Source organism: Amia ocellicauda, chromosome 8 (assembly GCF_036373705.1).
Source record: "Amia ocellicauda isolate fAmiCal2 chromosome 8, fAmiCal2.hap1, whole genome shotgun sequence".
NCBI lineage: Eukaryota > Metazoa > Chordata > Actinopteri > Amiiformes > Amiidae > Amia > Amia ocellicauda.
The window spans coordinates 15,488,182-15,506,472 of NC_089857.1; the positions used below are offsets into that span (position 1 = coordinate 15,488,182).

At 38.7% G+C, this 18,291-nt stretch overlaps 2 protein-coding genes across 10 annotated transcripts in view; both read left to right on the forward strand.

Annotated features, from left to right (window-relative positions):
• LOC136755513 (FYN-binding protein 1) overlaps positions 1-1,338 on the forward strand; it is a 37,829-nt gene extending 36,491 nt beyond the window's left edge. For all 5 annotated transcript variants that reach the window (XM_066712164.1, XM_066712163.1, XM_066712167.1 and 2 more), the window contains one exon: positions 137-1,338. In XM_066712164.1, coding sequence (XP_066568261.1) covers positions 137-159 — 23 coding nt within the window. In that variant the 3' untranslated portion in view covers positions 160-1,338. The remainder of the gene's footprint in view (positions 1-136) is intronic.
• Positions 1,339-4,385: 3,047 nt separating this feature from the next.
• rictora (RPTOR independent companion of MTOR, complex 2 a) overlaps positions 4,386-18,291 on the forward strand; it is a 57,588-nt gene continuing 43,682 nt past the window's right edge. For all 5 annotated transcript variants that reach the window (XM_066712155.1, XM_066712156.1, XM_066712158.1 and 2 more), the window contains exons 1-3: positions 4,386-4,454; positions 4,582-4,629; positions 16,191-16,288. In XM_066712155.1, the coding sequence (XP_066568252.1) occupies positions 4,406-4,454; positions 4,582-4,629; positions 16,191-16,288 (195 nt within the window). In that variant the 5' untranslated portion in view covers positions 4,386-4,405. The remainder of the gene's footprint in view (positions 4,455-4,581; positions 4,630-16,190; positions 16,289-18,291) is intronic.

The following is an 18,291-nucleotide window of genomic DNA, read 5'->3' on the forward strand; positions in this document are numbered from 1 at the left end:
ATTCATTAAAAGTGTATTGAATTAATGCAGTCATTTTACATTTAAAATAAGTATTTGTTTAAAGTTGTTAATAGATAGCAAAGTATATATTGTGTGTGTCGTGCCTGATTACATCTATTTTTTTCATTTCTGGCAGATTGCATCTACGACAATGACTAAGCATCATTCAACCCTTTTTTTTTTTTCTAAAGCTATGCATTTATATATGTGTTTTTTAATGTTCAATTTATTTATTGTTTAAAATTAAGTTGGCAGGTGGAGGGTAGAGAAGAAAGTAGTGGCTATCCACACACCATCACAATCTTTTCACATCATTGCCCTATTACTGCATATGCCTCTAATCTCAGATATGCACAGTATTGTACCTCGAAGTACCTTCAAAATGTTAAATTAAGGATTCGGTGATGGAAGCATTGCCATAGTATTTGTTTGTTATTATGCAGCAAACATAGATTGTTTAGTCGACTTCTATACTGTAATGGCCATTCAGTCCTTGGGATCTACCTGACTACCTTGTAGTGCACTTTGTTCCCAACCGTGTGATCTTGTTGCAGAATCAACCTACAACTGTACATAAACATATTGACATCCTTCATTTGAAACCATGTCTTTCAGTGATTTTCTTCTATACTATACTTATCTATCAATGTTATATTTTACAAGTTTGTTGACACTCATTCAGCTTGGAGAAAACTGTAACGCTTCCTGTTGACTGAGCTGAGTGAAGATGAGGACAAACGGTGAAATATTTGGATTGCTTTGGATTTCTATGGCAGAGTCCAAGGTTTGCACATCCCACTGTGTTAACTCAAACAACTGGAATCTTCACAGTTTTCAGCTACAACTGTATGTCCTCTGGGGTCTGAGGTGTAACTGAAACACTTAAATTACTTGAAACAAAATAGACTTAACCTAACCCTGCTAAGGTACCATGATCAAGTTTATGAACTCAGCAAACCTTTCATGTATTTTACTTGCATGTATGTTTTCCTATTTTATATTTATGTGTGTGTGAATTTTCTTTTGTTCATTGCTATGTTTTTGTGTTTTGTGTTTTTTTTCCAAACCAAAACCCACAAATATTGTGGACTTGTTTTAAGGAATAGCAGGGAACTTTTACTTTGTTGTAGGTTTATTTGCTCTTTAAAACTTCAATTAACCTGTCTACCAATACCTAACATTCAACTGAACTGTATATAGGAGTGTTAAATGCCCCCAAATACCCTGTACATTTGAAAGGTTTATTTTTTATCTATGTTAAAGTTTTCTGTAACTAATAATGAAAAACATATATTGAATGGGCAATTTTCCTGTGAATAAAATACCAATTTAATTCCATGAACATAAAAGCATTCACTTCATTTAAATAGTACAATGTTTCTTTTTCTTCTTTTTCTTTTTTTTACCTTTTTCTGCTATAATCATGAATGTAAGAACTTAATTTTGACAAAACAAAAAATTGGTATTGATATGGTACCCCTCCTTGTTTAAAATTACTGACATACCACTTAAAATAAATAGTTAATAAGTGTAGTTGTTTTTCTCTAATTCAATACCTTGATAGTCTCCTAGATTGAGGCCACCCCAGTGAGAAGAACTGAGCTACATCCTTCAATAATTAATTGATCAACTAAGGGCCAACAGGCACAAGAAACAATATGACACTCATTACTCAAGGAGAACAAACAGAGGTATGTGACATAACTGAAAAAGTGAAGACATTGAAATGGCAATAGCCCAGAGACATTGCAAGAAGAATAGATCAGAGATGGACTAAAGAAGCTCTAGAAGGGATCCCAAGAGATTACAAATTACCTTTTTTTTATGCCATTTTAGACAGGAACAATGGGTGTTGCCTTGCTTACATTATTTGTTTTACTCCTCGCCAATGGATGTGTCATCACAGTTGCACACTCCTGTAGATGGCTTCTGTCAATTCGAGCTCAAACATGAGCTCCCAATTTCATTTTTGTTCAGAGGGAATCAATAAATAAAGGGTTATTCATGTACAATGTAAGTGTGGGTATTGGAAAAACAATGACTATTTAATACATAATTAATAAACCATAACAATACATCAGTTATATTAAATTAGCAAATTACTTTAATTAATCCCTTTAGCAAGAGTTTTTGTTGTTTATAGGTGACCACCCCTCTTATAATGGCACTCCTAAATTAGCTCAGGTGTAACCAATCAATGTATTGTGTTAAAGCATAGTGACTCACATGAATTCAGGATAAATTATTACTCAATTTCTTAGTAGACACCCTTATCCAGGGTGACTTACAATTTTTACAGTATATCACATTATATATATATATATATATATATATATTTTTTTTTTTTTTACAGCTGGGTATTTACTGGAGCAATCTAGGTAAAGTACCTTGCTCAAGGGTATAACTGCATTGCCCCCACCTGGGATTGAGCCCACAAACCTCCACTCCAGAGTCCAGAGCCCCACACTGCTGCCCTTAATTCATAAATTAATCAGTTCCTGTAGGTTCTGCTGGGTTTTGCATTTCAAAGCAATGACTCAACCGTATCCAATGAGCTTTTATTTATATATATATATACACACACCGTTCAGCCATAACATTATGACTACCTGCCTAATATTGTGAAGGTCCCCCTTTTGCCACCAAAACAGCCCTGACCCATCGAGGCATGGACTCCACTAGACCTCTGAAGGTGTGCTGTGGTATCTGGCACCAAGACGTTAACAGCAGATCCTGTAAGTTGTAAGTCCATGGGTCGGACTTGTCCAGCACATCCCACAGATGCTCGATTGGATTGAGATCTGGGGAATTTGGAGGCCAAGTCAACACCTTGAACTCATTGTTGTGTTCCTCAAACCATTCCTGAACCATTTTTGCTTTGTGGCAGGGCGCATTATCCTGCTGAAAGAGGCTTTTTGGCTTAAATTCAAAGCATTATGTTTGGCTTAAACCCAACACAGCGCATCACCCACAGGGGCACTTGTCAGGATAGAAGGGAAAATGAATGGAGCAAAGTACAGAAAATACCTTGCGGAAAATCTGCTTCCCTTTCAGCATGGCAACGACCCGAAGCGCACAGCCAAAGCTACACTGAAGTGGCTAAGGAAAAAAAAGGTAAATGTCCTTGAGTTTCCCAGTCAGAGCCCTGACCAAATCCAATCAAAAATGTGTGGCATGACTTGAAGATTGATGTCCATCAAGGCTCCCCAAGGAACTTGAAAGAGTTTGAACAGTTTTGTAATCAAAATCTAGATGTGTTATTGCTGCAAAGGCACTTACACCAAGTATTAACCCTGAGGGGTGGATACTCATTGAATTTAAGTTTTTTATTATTATTTATATACAGTTTATATATCACAATAAAAAAATTGAAAAAAATCCTAATTTAAATGCATGAAACTCTGAAACACTGACACAACAAAATGCAAAAAAAAATATCAAGGGAGTGTAGACTTTCCATAGGCACTGTAGTAGACCTATAAAATACTTGCTTGAATTTTGCATAGGTTTTATAAACATACAATGGCATTTAGTTAATGGTTTAGTACAGTAGCAAATGCCAGAGAACCATAAAAAAGCAAAGTAAACTAGAATTGATACTTTACATGTGACAGTACTTTGTGCATAATCAATTTCTGGATATGCATTATTGGGTTCTGTACATAGCTTTACATTACCAGCATATTTAGAACTTGTTATATCTGTCTAATTAATTCAATTATAAATTGATTCAAGTTGGAGTGCAGGTGAAGGAAAGGCTTAAAGTCACTGCAGCTCTCCAGGACCAGAGCTGGACACTGCAGCTTTAAATTAATGATCAGGTTCTTTCAGCAGGTAATTAGTGTTTAAAAAATCAGTGTTTACCTTTATGTTCTTGTGACTTAGTGTAACAGCAAAAAACAAAATCTCCTTTATTGTGGTTCTTTTTAAATTAGAGAAAATACATTACAATTGTTCTGATTTTGTCCTGGTGGAATATTTTTAATTCATTAACAGTGTTGGAAATATGAAATGAACTGGCTGCAGTCATGTGACACACCAGATATTAGTGGACAATACCTTATAATAAGCCTTTATAACTACGTTACCAGTATACATTTGAACCACAGCAAGTGAAAACAAACCTTTCCCCTTTTACATAAATGTGACCACTGAATACCCAAACTACTAATACCACAGACGAATAGTTAATACGATTGTTTTAATGCACCAATACTATCTAACTAGCACTCTCTGCCCAGGTGATCTGATTACTGTAAATGACACGCCGGCAGGCTGTGCGTCTGCTAGTCCGCTGGATGTCACCTGCGCATCCTCCTCTGCGCAGACGGTCCCCGCCTCCGCTTCCCCTGCTCCTCTCGCGATACGGCCCGAGGTTTCCGGTGTTGTGAATGTCCCTGGAAACATGGCGGTCAGCATCCGCGGCCGTCCGGTCCGGAGTCTTCGGATGCGAGGTAAGATAGAGCCGTTTCCTCCGGGGCCAGGGCTCTGGCGGCCCCGGATCCACGGAGCTGGACCTGTCGAGCGCCCGACGGCCCGGGTTTCGGTACTAACGGCGGCCGTGTTGTCTGTGTTTCCTAGGTCGCAATGACAGCGGGGAGGAAAACGTACCGCTCGATCTCAGCAGAGGTAAGGCGGAGAGACACACTCAGACAGAGAGAGAGAGAGAGAGAGAGAGAGAGAGAGGGAGGGAGGGAGGGGGGGGTCTTTTTAAGCCAGTGCTCTTATCGGGGATGATCATAAAAAAATAACGACATTCACATTGGTTTTACATTCGTATTTATACTGGGAATGTGCGGTTTAAGGATATTACTGGGCCATTAAAGCGGAACGGGCTGCGGATCATGTTATGTTTTGATGAGACTGCCCGGTTTGTCTAGTCAGTGAGTGCTGTCTCCATTGGCTGTGTACACACACACACACACACACACACACACACACATCTTCATCATCCTCCTCCTCCTCATCATCATCGCTGTGGCTGGACGGCTGCACACGTAGTAGGTGCAGCGTGATGGGGGTGCCGGTCACCCTGGGCTTCCCTGTCCAACGCGTGTCAGTTCATTCATGGTTATCCCCGCCACCCCAGCGCAGACTGGCCCGGGCTGTGCGGCAAAGACGGACCGATCCCAGCGGATGACATTTGGGTAAACAGTGTCAACGACTGGCATGTGATGTCGGCCTTAGAGGGGTGTGGTGGGGCTCGCACCAGTTGGATGAGTTTCTTTTACCTACCCTCTGGTGCAGCCTCTTGCCATGCTGGGGTCCGAGATGGGGATTTTTGGATTTCCCTTCTAATAGAACCCCCTGTCAGAAATAAACCTTTCATTCACCGCAGTTTTTTCTTTTTTAATATGCAACATATAACATACAGAAAGCGTAGTCTTGATGTGAAAAATACATTTAAACCGCTCTCTTGGTATAAGGTACTGTAGCAACATCAGGCCAATAACGCAGGAGGAGGAGCAGTTGTACGCATGTGTTGTTATCCTAATGTAAACACTGATGCGGTGTTTTCTGTAGTGTAATGCTCGGATTAGCAGCAATGGAGGCTGATCTTGTGAATGTGTTTGTTTTGCTCCTGTTTGATACATTCAGCCTATACAATTCAATGTGCCGCACGGAATTACTGTGCCATTGTGACACAGCAAGACTCACCCCATTGTACAAGCTACATTTGTACGTGGAAGTTGCTCCTTAAAGAAAACAGTCCCTTCCTCTTAATAACATTAGAGGGACATGTGTCTGGCCATCTTATTCAACTGGGAAAAAAGTGGAAGCAAAACATTTCTTAATTTGCACATTGGGAAATTTCAAGCTTTATCATCTTTGCTGTTGTTTGTTAATCTTTTCCTGTTACTGTTAATATAAATCTCATTTTGTGTATGAAGATATAGATGTATTTCTTATATTACTTGTTCCTTTATTATAGTGGCATTTTCTTCAGTAAAGATGTGAGAATCTATTCAGTTCTTCATCCTATACATTATGATCGAGAAAGGGTTGTTTTATGTAGTGCAATGGTAAAATGAGTAAGATGGTGCTTTACAACTCCAAACTGCGAGACACAAAATAAATTAATGTCATAGGTTTTTGTTTTGCCCAAGGAGGGTTTCGAAAGCAATAGTTGGCATAAACAGCAAGCCCATGTTGTTCACAACATTGACTTGATTGTGTCTTTCCCAATGAATACTTACTTATAGACTACAAACCACAAGGAATCTCTGAGTCTAGGTATTACTTTGGTAGAGTTTACTAGCCTTACTAGGGTTCAAATTACACTGTCTGGTTTCATATTCCACAGATGAAAATGATAGTCAGAAGTGAAAATACTGTTTAAATCCAGAAGGACACCTTCTGTTAAGGTGTGAGAGACTTAAGGGTCAAGACACTGAACAATGCTCTTAACTTCTGTGCTGGGAGTCACTGAATGGCTGGCTGACTGAGAACTGATACCTTTCAATTTGACTAAGTTGACAGTGCCTACCCTGTCAAGGTAAACTGAACTAGTGCAAAATTCAAAACATAATTCAGAATCCCATTTCTTATGTGTGAGATCCTGCACTTACAACATTGTTATTTATCAAATAGATTCCCTTTCACAAAAAACAAAATTATATACATACTATTCAACATTGGTACATTGCAATCAATACTACACATTTCCTTTAATTTAATTGCCCATGAATGGACTTGTGATTTTTAGGTCCTCTGCTAGCTTGTGTTTGGAGAGTTAAGCAATACATAACCTTTGGATGCATAGAAGCTAATGTGCTTTCTATGCAGTATTTTTCACAACCTAGGGATTTAAGTTATTTTTTGGAAATGTCTCTTGTTCTTTGTTTTGATTTAATGTAGAATTGGTAATGAGTTTTCCTATTTTGAATTGCTTGTTGTCGTAACTCTAGCCTCACTGTGCTGACCGAAGACAACAAACAAAATTGTTCTCTGAGAACACTCTCAAGATGCACAGCCTAAGAGCTACCCAAAAGTGGGTGCTGGTTGAAGTCCTTTGAAGAGGAATACTAGTGCGTGTCAAGATGTCACTGTCTCTGATTTGGCATAGCATGCTTTCTGCTTATCTGTCAGCATGCCACTTACTCAGCAGACCTACAGTATTGAACCTGTAGTGGCTGTTCCCACAGGTTGACACACTTCCTCATGTGGCATTCCGGTTATTGGCAAGGTTTTCAAGTAGGTTAGCAGGAGAACATTTTTAATATGTCTCTTATTTTAACAATATTGGTCTTTAGCTTTTCATTCCATTTCATCTTCATACCAAATTCTATTCATTATTGGCTTAATTTGACAGATGGAACAACATTTCACAGTTATTAAGCACATTATATGGAACCTCCACCCATCTAAATTAATCCTGATTTATTTGTCTCTGAGCGTTCTAACATCAGATGGAACCTCAATGTTTTGATTGAGTTTAAAACTTTCCGAAATGTATCGTAGAATTTGGTTTGACTGGAGTGACATGCTGGTCTACGAAGAAGAGAAGGGCAAGTGGCAGAGAAAGCACAGGCTCAAATAGAAAGAACAGTATTATTTTATATAAAGGCAAATAGTAACATCTGATTGGAGAATTTAAAGACCTTGAATGTGCTTTTTCAACTTTGAGTGGCACTAATTAGTTTTCCCCAAACACGTCTAGGAATTCTACAATCAAGCCATTTTTACAGGAATAGGGGGTATGGTGAAATGGCAGCAGCTACAGTTTATAGTTAAAATGGATAGGCAGCCAGAACAGTTCAGTCACGAATCTCTGTGCTCTAAGGGCTATGCAATTGGCAACTTTTACTCAGCCTCCTCAACCTTCTTGTTATTTTTTTTTGTAGCCAATTGTTTGAAAATAAAGATAAGGGTGACACCATCATACCATATTGTATGTGTGAAAATGCTAATAGGATGTTTTGCAATGAACTGTATTCATAGTCAAGCATCATTGCTCAGTAAGCTCAAATATGTGAAAGAATAATACCAAAGAATACCCGTTGTTACCTTTACAAAATATATATTAGCTTATTTAATATACAGTAAAATCAGTAATGCATGCATTACTTTAATAATCCAGGCTGAAACATGAAGAGTTCTTTATGGTTACCATGATATGTGTTAGAGTAGATCCTGCAAAGTGCTGTCAGTTTTCTAGTACCAAATGATCTCCGTGATAATTTGCTTGTTCAAATGATTATACCTGGCACTGAAGTGTCATGGGAATGTACTTGCACAAAACCAGGGACCACAGTGCATTATGCAAAGGTAGGATTTGTTTAATTACCCAGATCTACATTTTACATAAATGCTGCAGGCTCTTAACAGCACTTTAATGTCATAAACTGTGCTTTTAAATCTTGCTTACAATTTTACACTGACAAATCGGTGCAAGAATGACCCTCCTCTCTTATGTAAATTGGGGTCTCTTTAGGTCGTGATTGAGCTGTCATATTTTAAATAAGCAGTTTAACTTATAACAGTTAATAAATGTTTTCCGCATCTAATGCTCTATCCACTTTGAGGCTACATACACCGCAACATAGTGAGAAAGTCAGCATTGATTATGTTTTGGATGAATTTGGATTTGCCCTACTTCTTTGTAGGATATACAGTGATATGCTTTATTGTAACAAGCAGGGTTTGTGTCAATTTCAGTTTTTCAATTCTAAATTTCTTGTGCGATTCCTTTTTCAGTTCCATTCCAATTCCAGTAGAGCCTATTATGGCAATGGCAAAAATAATTGGTATTGGAATTTGGAATGCATCTGAAAAAGGGAATTGGAAAAGTGGAATTGACACCCAACCCTTTCATGAGTTACAGCATCATAGTCATTGGTTTCTCATTCTGGAGACTGTTTGACAGCTTTCTGCATGACTGTCTATACCTGACCTTGCATGGTTGTCTTCTTCATTGTCTGTTAGGTGTTTTGACTTCCATCATCTCAAACCTTCTCTTTTTAGCATAAGTTATTACAGTGTTTTTTTGTTTTCTCAGGCCTGTTTGCTACATAGCATTCAGAAAATCCCAGTCCATCACTGAAATTGAGTTTAGGGAGGGGTCAAAACTTGTTGCTGAATGTCTGAAACTAATTCTTCAGTGTGATGGTATTTTCCATGTTGCCTTTTAACTGCGCGTGATGGAATTGCTCAGCTTGCAGTTTTAACATCCCCACTGGCGTATTTTACAGTAAAAGAATGCACTCGCTATTTCAAAGACCTGTCTTGTCTTCTATAGTGTGTAATTGCACAGTTTCCCTTTAAAGAACAGATACCACGTGAAACACAACTGTACACTTATTTAAAGTCAGGACAGTTCTTGGATTAGAAAAATAACAGAAGGATTTTCACAGGGGAAGGGTCAGAGGAAATAGCTTTAGAAAATTAACTGATCCCTGAAATCCTTGGTATTGACATTTCAAACCCTGGAATTTAAAGTATTTGGAATTGGTTAATTGGAATGATTTGAATGTCTCATGAGGTCTTGGAATCTTTGACAGCTTACAGCAGTTCCTACTCTTCTGAAAATTGTGTCCTTCTCAAGCAGTATTAAGATCGGGGCCAGTTCAGATTAAGTGGGTGGGAGCAAGTCCAGTTACTCTGAATGGACCAGCTAGCTGCATGTGCCACAAATGTAAACAATAAGGGGAGGATAATATTTCACCATGGATGGCAATGCAGTGAATTACTCAGACGTTGAGATCCTGTTGCTTTGATTTGAATTCTTAAAGTTGTTTGTGCTCTGCAGCATCCTTCTGGAGAACTGCCAGTAGATCTGCCATGCTTTTTTTTTTTTTTTTTTTAAATAAACTTGCTGCTGTGGCAGTTCTGTGCTCACTGCATAGCCTTGAAATCCAGACATGAGCTGAATATATATATATATATATATATATATATATATATATAAAAAATATATATTTATACATCATGTTATCTCCCCATCTGCCCCCTTTTCATTTTTAATTGCTTGTCTTTCTGTTGCTAGAGAGACCACTCCCAGCCAATTCCCGAAGCTGCTGTGATGTGGAAAAATAAAACATAACTTTTTGCTGCATATTGTTGGATGCCGCAGTTGATGCACAGTTTCGTGAACCTTCCCTCGGCTCTCCTCACAGGAGGGCTTTTGTGTACACAAAAGGCTGCGACTTCTTGCTTTGTCAAAGGAATGCATTCTCTTGTCCCAGAGGCCTGTCTCCAGACTGGCCCCTACAGAGCCACTGTGACCTTCAGACATTTATGCACATTTTCCTTTATTTATTTTGTATTAATTAGGAAAATAACAAAGTTTAACACTCAGGCCAAGGAAGAACCAATTCTGAAGCCCTTGTTAGATCAAGATGTACTGAAGAAATGGGTAACTGCATTTAATCTACAGTGTGTAGTACATTTGTTTTATGATCAGTTCTGGATCATGGCTTTCTGTCCCAGTCAGTTTTTTTAAATTGTAAATTGAGTGATGCCTGTTGGGACATGACTTTGTCATTTTATAAATCCATCATGACGCAGAGTACCACGGCCACAGTGGAAGAAGCAGACTTCCATATTTCCTCTTAGAGTGGAGTTTTTTTTTTTTTTTTTTAAACTGCATTTCAGAATTCTGTGTTAAAGTGTTTTCATTTCAGTATCATATCTAGTCTATACAATATGCTATAACTGCAAGCAGACATTTTCATGTTGCATACTTATTTCCCTCTGTTCGAACTTTCCCAGTTTCAAAGAGTCTGAAATATCATAGTATTTCCGCAGCACAAGTGTTTTTCTGGAAACTGCAGTGACTGCCTTATGTACAAGCTCAATAAGAAAGGGAAAACCAAATACGTACCTACAATACATATAGAATTATATATATAAAAACAAGGTTAGGGTCAGGGTTACACACTAGATGTGGGGGTTTGGTGTCCATCATGTAATCAACATTAGATTTCAGTGCAAGTGCGGGAGCATTCATGTTATGTCTGTGGGATTGATACATTAATTCCGTTGGTGACCATTATTGTAAAATGTTAACATAATAATAAACCACATATTACTGTTCCTTATATGGATTATGAGCATGATCAGACCTGATCATACATAGCTTAGGTGTTTGTTTCTGTTTATAGCTACTTTTCATTATAAAAGCGTAATTGTGCACAGCCTATACACCCAATTGTTTACAGAAGTAAAATCCTGCCACGTAGTGTCATTAATCAGTTTTAGGATTGAATCAATGCCGCAAAAACGATAGCCATGTATACCCCTTACTTATTATTCCTCTCACCCTGATTATTATTATTATTTTTTTTTTATAATGCCAGGTTCAGTGGATACTTGTCCATATCCACATATTTCTTATTCAGTGGAATTCAGAAAAGATTCACTTACTTGGCATTGGCGGACCATTTCAACGAGCACTTGTTTCTGTAGGAACATCATAGTTTGAAGAACATGGAGTTTTGAATTATGCTTTCATGAAGAAATCTGTTTTTAGGTTATTCAAAGCACTTTATTTTGTAATATTGATATTACTGTACTGCATAGACTTTGATATAAATAAAAAAATGTACTATTGGGATTCTTAAACTTTAAAGATCAGTCATCATGGTAATGTAAAGCCTTTTATATCTGCTGTTAATCTTTGTTTTTGTTTTCCTCTAAACAACACTTGCCAATATATACCACTAACAACTTATTTCACAGACCTTGATTAGCTCTAGTCTTGGATGACTCTTCCTAAAATAACATTGGGTAGTCCAAGATTGGAGAGAAACTGGGTCTTAGAAACCAGCCCTATATGTTTAGGAACTCAGTCATTAGATTTTTAATGTTTCTTTAATAAACTTGTTGGGCTGGAATTAGCCTTGAAACAGGGCAAACGCACAAACAATCTCAGACAATCGCTAAATTAGCACCCACAGTGAATGGCTGCCTCAATGACAGGTAAAGGCAAACAACGGTTTGCTCTTCGGCTGTGCATACTGTGAGTGGTAGCCTGCTGCCAATGTCCACCACGCCTGCTTTTTGATGATACAAAATGTATATTGGCCCGAGCCACCGTGTTTTGGCTGCCTGTTGTTTGTGTTGTCTGCCGTGAAATAACGGAGTGCATTTGCCAAGTGATGAGTAGGCGCAGGAGCCTCTAAATATCTTTGTCAGAGGAATTATGCAGCTTAATCGATGCATATCCTTTTCATTGTGTGGAGTTCAATGCGATTTCACGCAAGCCTGCCATAAGCAGCTTTTGATTTCGGACCGTGCTTCCATCGTAGTTTGCAGCGCTTTATATTGTCACTCCTTTTCTGGCAGTGCATTGTTTTACTTGGAGCTGGCATGTGAAAAGCCACAGAGGTTATAGTGATCATCGGTAAAGGAGTACCATATGGCAGGATGATCCCTCTCATTTGATTTGGATGAACGTGTTGCATCAGGTTTCAGGAATTGGGTACATTGGCAGCTAGAGACTTGTCGGTACCTAGTTCACTCTACAGTAGTTGCTAAGGAATAGCCTACATCCAGACTCAAGAGCACAGGTTAAGGTTGAGCATCCAAGGTGGTTTTGGTGTCATGATGAATGTATCTTCCAGGATTGGGAGGGATGGTAAAGTACTCCCAGAAATTGTGAGAACCCTGCATGGAAAATAACACTGAACTACAAGTCATCCTTGTAACATAACCATTCTGTCCTAATTTGAACATTATCCGTTTATTGAAGGAAGGGTTTTGTTTTTGTATTTTATCAACCTAGATGCATTACAATATTCTTTTCAGGCCTCATACTGGTTACAAATGCTGTACATGGAAATCAGTGCACCCTTCCAAGTTCAGCATATCTGCAAGAATATCTTCTGTAAATTAGTAGGTCCATTGAGTAATTTGATCAAAAGCCTTGGGGTGTAGGAGGGGGACATTTCAGTGTCACACACCTCTCATTTTCCATCAGTGTCCATCTCATTGTGTGAGCTCATTTATTTTCCATGGCGCTGTAAGGGGCAGCTTTGAGGCATCTTTCAGGAGCATATTCACTCTAAAATGAGTGAACATGAATAACTGTTTACACAGTAACATTAGCAGAGGATCTCACTGACAGCACAGACACAACCTGCAGAGGAGGGACATCAGCAGACGAGAGAGCGCAGACGTTATGTAAGCTTTTCCTTAAATGCATACAACATCTGGATGCTTTGTGTGAGTAAACCCAATACAAGCCCTCTGTCTCTGGTACCACAGCTCTCCCTTTAGTCTTGTAGTCCATTTTTCGCACAATGAGAGGTATAAGTTGGTCTTCGCTTTCTATATATGGCAGCTTTCAGTTAATAGAATTCATTTTAACAAACAGTATAGAAGCTGCATACCAGCACTCCTGCTCTCTGTATTGTGGTCATTTCAGATATTGATTAAAACATATTTGTAATTGATATACTTGTATTAATACAGTTTACAACAGTGTCTACATTTTGTTGTGTGTGTTTGTGTGCTGTGTTTCAGGCTGCCTGGTTGGTTTCAGTGTCTTCAGAGAGTTCACCCACCCTGAAACCATCATTGATCTGCAGATTTTAAAGTGCAGCTTTCTTGAAGTGTTCCACCCCACCCAGTTTCAGGGCTCTCTCTAGATGTATGGCACTTCCCCCTGGGTTTTTATTACTTTTAAGGTTAATCATACATAGCTTTGTGTTTGTAAGCAGCATCCAAATATAAGGGTCAGACAAAACAACTATGAGATGTAGCAAGCCTTAGACTTTTCAGATACAGTTTAAGACTAAGGTGGAAAACCAGATTCCTAGATTTACTAGTCATTATTGTTACAGTATTAGGAAAACATTTAGGGAGTTTGATTCACACTCCAGTGCTGACTGGGAAGAAAGATTTTCCTAGGCAGGTAACTGAACTGTTTGAAAATGAAGAGTAGTACTTTCCTATAAAGTTAATGTCCTCTCTCTACAATTGCATGCTTTCTGCTTCCAATGAATCCAGGCACAGGTTCTAAATCAATTATTTAAATCATGTTCTTTTAAATAATTTTGCTTCATAGATACCAAGTTCAACAAGGCTGATTTTTCAAACCTTTCTTTTTTTGGCAGAACAAAATCACCTCTCGGTTTTGTGAAACTGAGTGCAAAAGCTTAAATGTTTGAATTTGTCAAGAGACTGTGTAGGTGTGGAAAAAGCGAATTATAGAGAATTGGATACTTCATTTGGAGAACTTTTTTTATTCAAGCAAAATCTTTGAATTTTTTGCCAATGTGTTTTTTTTTTTTAAATGGCACAAAACAGTCACAAACACAATGGGTTACTGCCATTATATTTTCCTGCCCTCCTTTGTTCCTTGTACACCACATTTGACTGCATTTAGGGCAGTAATCGAAAGGTTGCTGAAAAGTTAAAAATTAGAATCCTTGCATTAAAAAAAAAAACAAAGGGATTTAATCTTTCCTTCAGAATTACTTGGCTTACCTGTCACTCTTTTTTAGTGCATTGTAAAAGTATTTTATATGTTGCAAATTGATGTTTAGTTTCCCATAAGGATATATTTGCTGAGGTTTCTAATTATTATATTAATAAAATATAATAACGGGCTCTTAGCATCATTACTTTATCTTTTGAGATGTGGTGTTTTTATTCTTTTGTCATTTTAATTCTGACTTGCACTACTGGAGCAACCTCCTCAGTCTGTCTGGCCTTGCACTTTCTTTCGTGTGTGAGTGCAAGTAAAGCATGAGATAATTTGTCCACGGCATTGTTGGCAGTCCTTGACATCAAGCTGCTCCAACAAAATGCAGCTCCCCTCTTTCACAGCAGCTCACCAGGAGTGGGTTGAGGGAAGAGTGGGGGGTGCATGGAGATGGTTTGACTGGCCTTGGAAAAAAGTGAAAGAAGAAAGGGATAGGGCACATGAGGAGGGAAAAGTGCAAAAACCACAGGATGACAGGGAGGGTTATTTTTACATAGCAGGAGCTTACGCCCACACTTTCTGAAGCAGAAATTACAGACCGCGCTAAATAGCTGGCACCGTTATGCACACAGGGATGGTAAACGCACAGATGTGCCGCGGCGGTGCTTTCTCTGCCTGATAGGCAGACGGCTGCTGTGCCCGTGCCATTCCCCAGACATAAAATCTGTATAATCCTGACCATAACTACTTTTTCCTGTCCTTCCTCTCTTTTTTTTTTATGTTTGGGTTGTGGGGTGGGGGATTGAGGAAGTAGCGCTTTTCTGAACAGACAGGGGACTGGGAGCTGAGCAGGGTTTGAGGTTGCTGTATGAGATGCACGTGCCTAGTCCCATCATGCTTGGCTGTTTGGGTCCCATTGTAAACCTGGGATTCTAGAAAACTTGGTAAACCTGACTTCCTGGGGCAACAGAGTGAGTTCAGCCTAGTTCAGCAAATGTGGATCTTTTAGAAGAGGAGTTTTGCTTGTGATTTTAAATCTTAGGAGAAAGATGATGTTCACACCCCCGCCCCCCATATAGTCAAGTGCAGTGATCTGCTTAATTTGTTTTGCTTACTGTAATTATTACTGTACATGGGTGGTTGTGAAAGAAAAATCCATAACATTTATATTTTAAAAGTGACTTTTTTTATGTAATTCTCTCAGTCTGCTGTCAAGGCATGAATACCTTAGTAGATTGATGACCCAGGTTATTTATACAAAAATATGAAAACAACTGTGACACTTCCTCAGATGAAACCAGGAGTAGTAGAAACAGCCCTTGATGGAACACTGATAAGAGAAAAAGTGTACTGTAAACATTTAAAGTATGAATTATTTGCTCCATTACCTGGGGAAATTAGTGGAGTTGAGACGACCACGGACATTTCTAAGAGTGCAGCCTACATTTCAAACACCACTGGTCGTCCCAATCGTCTGGTGAACCCAGGGTGGTTTCTTATAATGCCTTGGCTTATCTGTCTTCATGAACTTCATTGCAGCTGCTGGTTAGTAGGGGAACCATGTGCCATGTCCATTGTCCACCCTGCCAGTCTACTGGTTCATATGTGACATCTATTTCACTTAATTGACACAGAGCACTTTAACTACCTTTTGCACAGCAGTAGGGAATAAGAGCATTTAGCTCTGGACCTTTTTCACTGAAACCAGTCGCCCACTTACGATCCTTTGCACAATGCTCATAGTTTAACTGCAGTTAATTTTAGTGTCTGCACTCAGCTGTATACTAATTCTGTTTTTTGCCCTTTTGTTCTCTTTTAACAGAACCTTCTGACAACTTGCGGGAAATTCTTCAAAATGTTGCCAGACCACAAGGAGTTACCAACATGCGAAAGTTGGGCCATCTGAACAACTTCATTAAGGTATGCAGAAATGGAAAGTAATAGTAATTTTTTTTTTTTTTTGTCTGCTGAAAGCACTGGGTCAAGTGAGGACACGACATACAGAAAGGACTGTTTAATGGTCAGTCTGAAGACTGATACATTTCTATCAAGTACTGTGTGGGAAAAAATGCGTCATTCTCCTGTTTAGGGGGAGTGGTCATATTAATACGACAGGACTCTGTAACTAGGAGACACACAACATTTTATTCTCATCTGTTTAGTTTTCATTTGCTCCTCTGCTTGTGTTATGGATGACACATTTGCTTCCTGTAGGTCGTCACTATAGCAACAAGTGTAGTTGCTGTATTTAATTGCTGAGGCACAAGAGACGTCTGTTTACAAAAAACAAAACGCAAAAGAATATCAAAAGTTGTATCAGTGTCATTTCAGTGCATGTGAGTTTTTGGTTTCTCTGTAATTCAGATTACAGCCTGCCTTCCTATTTGGTAAACGGGTGCAATTTTTGTGTTACCTTAAATAGCCAGTCAACCATATATCTGACACTACTTTAATCTGCTGCCAATTTCTGTTCTGTCATAGCTTTTTGCTGGCTGTGCCAATGAAATGAGAAAATGCCATCTTCCATGCAGTGTGTGTGTGTGAATAAAGTTGTAATCCTCACGGACATAGTCACTGCTTGGTACAATGTTGCTTGCTGAAAAAGTCTCTGGTAACCTTGCATTACTAAAAGCAAATGATTTCACTTCTGGCAAGCTTTACTTTATACCATGTGTTGTTTACACTTTGAAATGCATTGTCTGGCAGTTGATTTGTTCACGTGTACTGTAACTTTGCATATAACAAAGACTAGTAAAAAGACCCTTCCAACCAATCAAAGTCTTTTTTTCCAAATATTGATTCCCAAAGCCTAGTCTCTGAGATTAATTTCAAAATCCAAACAGTCAAATTCTCTGCTCCTTCTCACTGACAGCCATAGTTAGCCTTCCTTTTGCTTTGAATTACATCACTTCAGAAAATTCAAAGTCATCATCCCCTTGCCTGTTTAGACCACAGTATAAACAAAAACAAAACAAAACTTGTCTTATTCCCCAGCTCTTTCAGAAGAGGCTCTTTTGTTTTACTTTGCTTAGTGACATATGGGAATTCAGCTTCATCACAACACTGTCACTGAATGTAATCAATAAGCAAGCCTGCCCATTACACTTAAACATGTGGGCTGTACAGTCAGGTCCCTATTTTTAGCACTATGATATAAGCAACTGCCCTCCGCCCTTTGAAAATAGGCTAATTCTAAAAACAGTAGCCAAGTTACAAAAGCCCCCGTTTGTTACAGTCTGTGTTGCTCCAGGGATCCTATCCTCATTGTGGATTCTCAGTAACAGGAAACCTGTGTTGTTTTTCCTCTGGTGCCTTTAAGTACAGGTTAGGCTGAGGTAAGGAAAAGGGGCCTCTTAATTTATTTCTAGATGCTGTAAATAAAGACTCCTGCTGTGTAAACTTCACGCTACATTGGATGTGCATCAAAGTAGTGGTTTTAGATCCTCTGTCTTCCTTCAGAGCAGTTTCACACTCGCTCTGTGGTCCTGTTCCTGGTACAAGAGTTTTGTCAAATTTGTGGCCTTTGATTTGTGTTCATTTGCTTCACTAACTCACTGAAGCAGTGGCTATATCCCCCCCCCAAAATTCTCATTGGCTTGTTGATGGGGAAATTACTTGCAGAACTCTTACTGGTGCAATTGGTTAATCATGTTTGGCTTCTGCAGTGAGCTGCAGAATGTTGCATTTTCCAGTTAGCTCCCCAAAAAACAGCTTTATGTGAGGACTGTCAAAGAAGGTGGCAGTATATTATCATCCTTGTAAAAGGTTATAGTTTTTGATTTACAGGACTGCTAGCATGCTTAGAATTGTGTCCTGTTTATTATAAAGTTTAGGTTTTGGTTTCTTGCTCATTGTTGTGGTGAAGAATAGAAAAGTAACAAGATCTCAGTGTGCTACAAACATATTGTGATGAGGCCACAGAT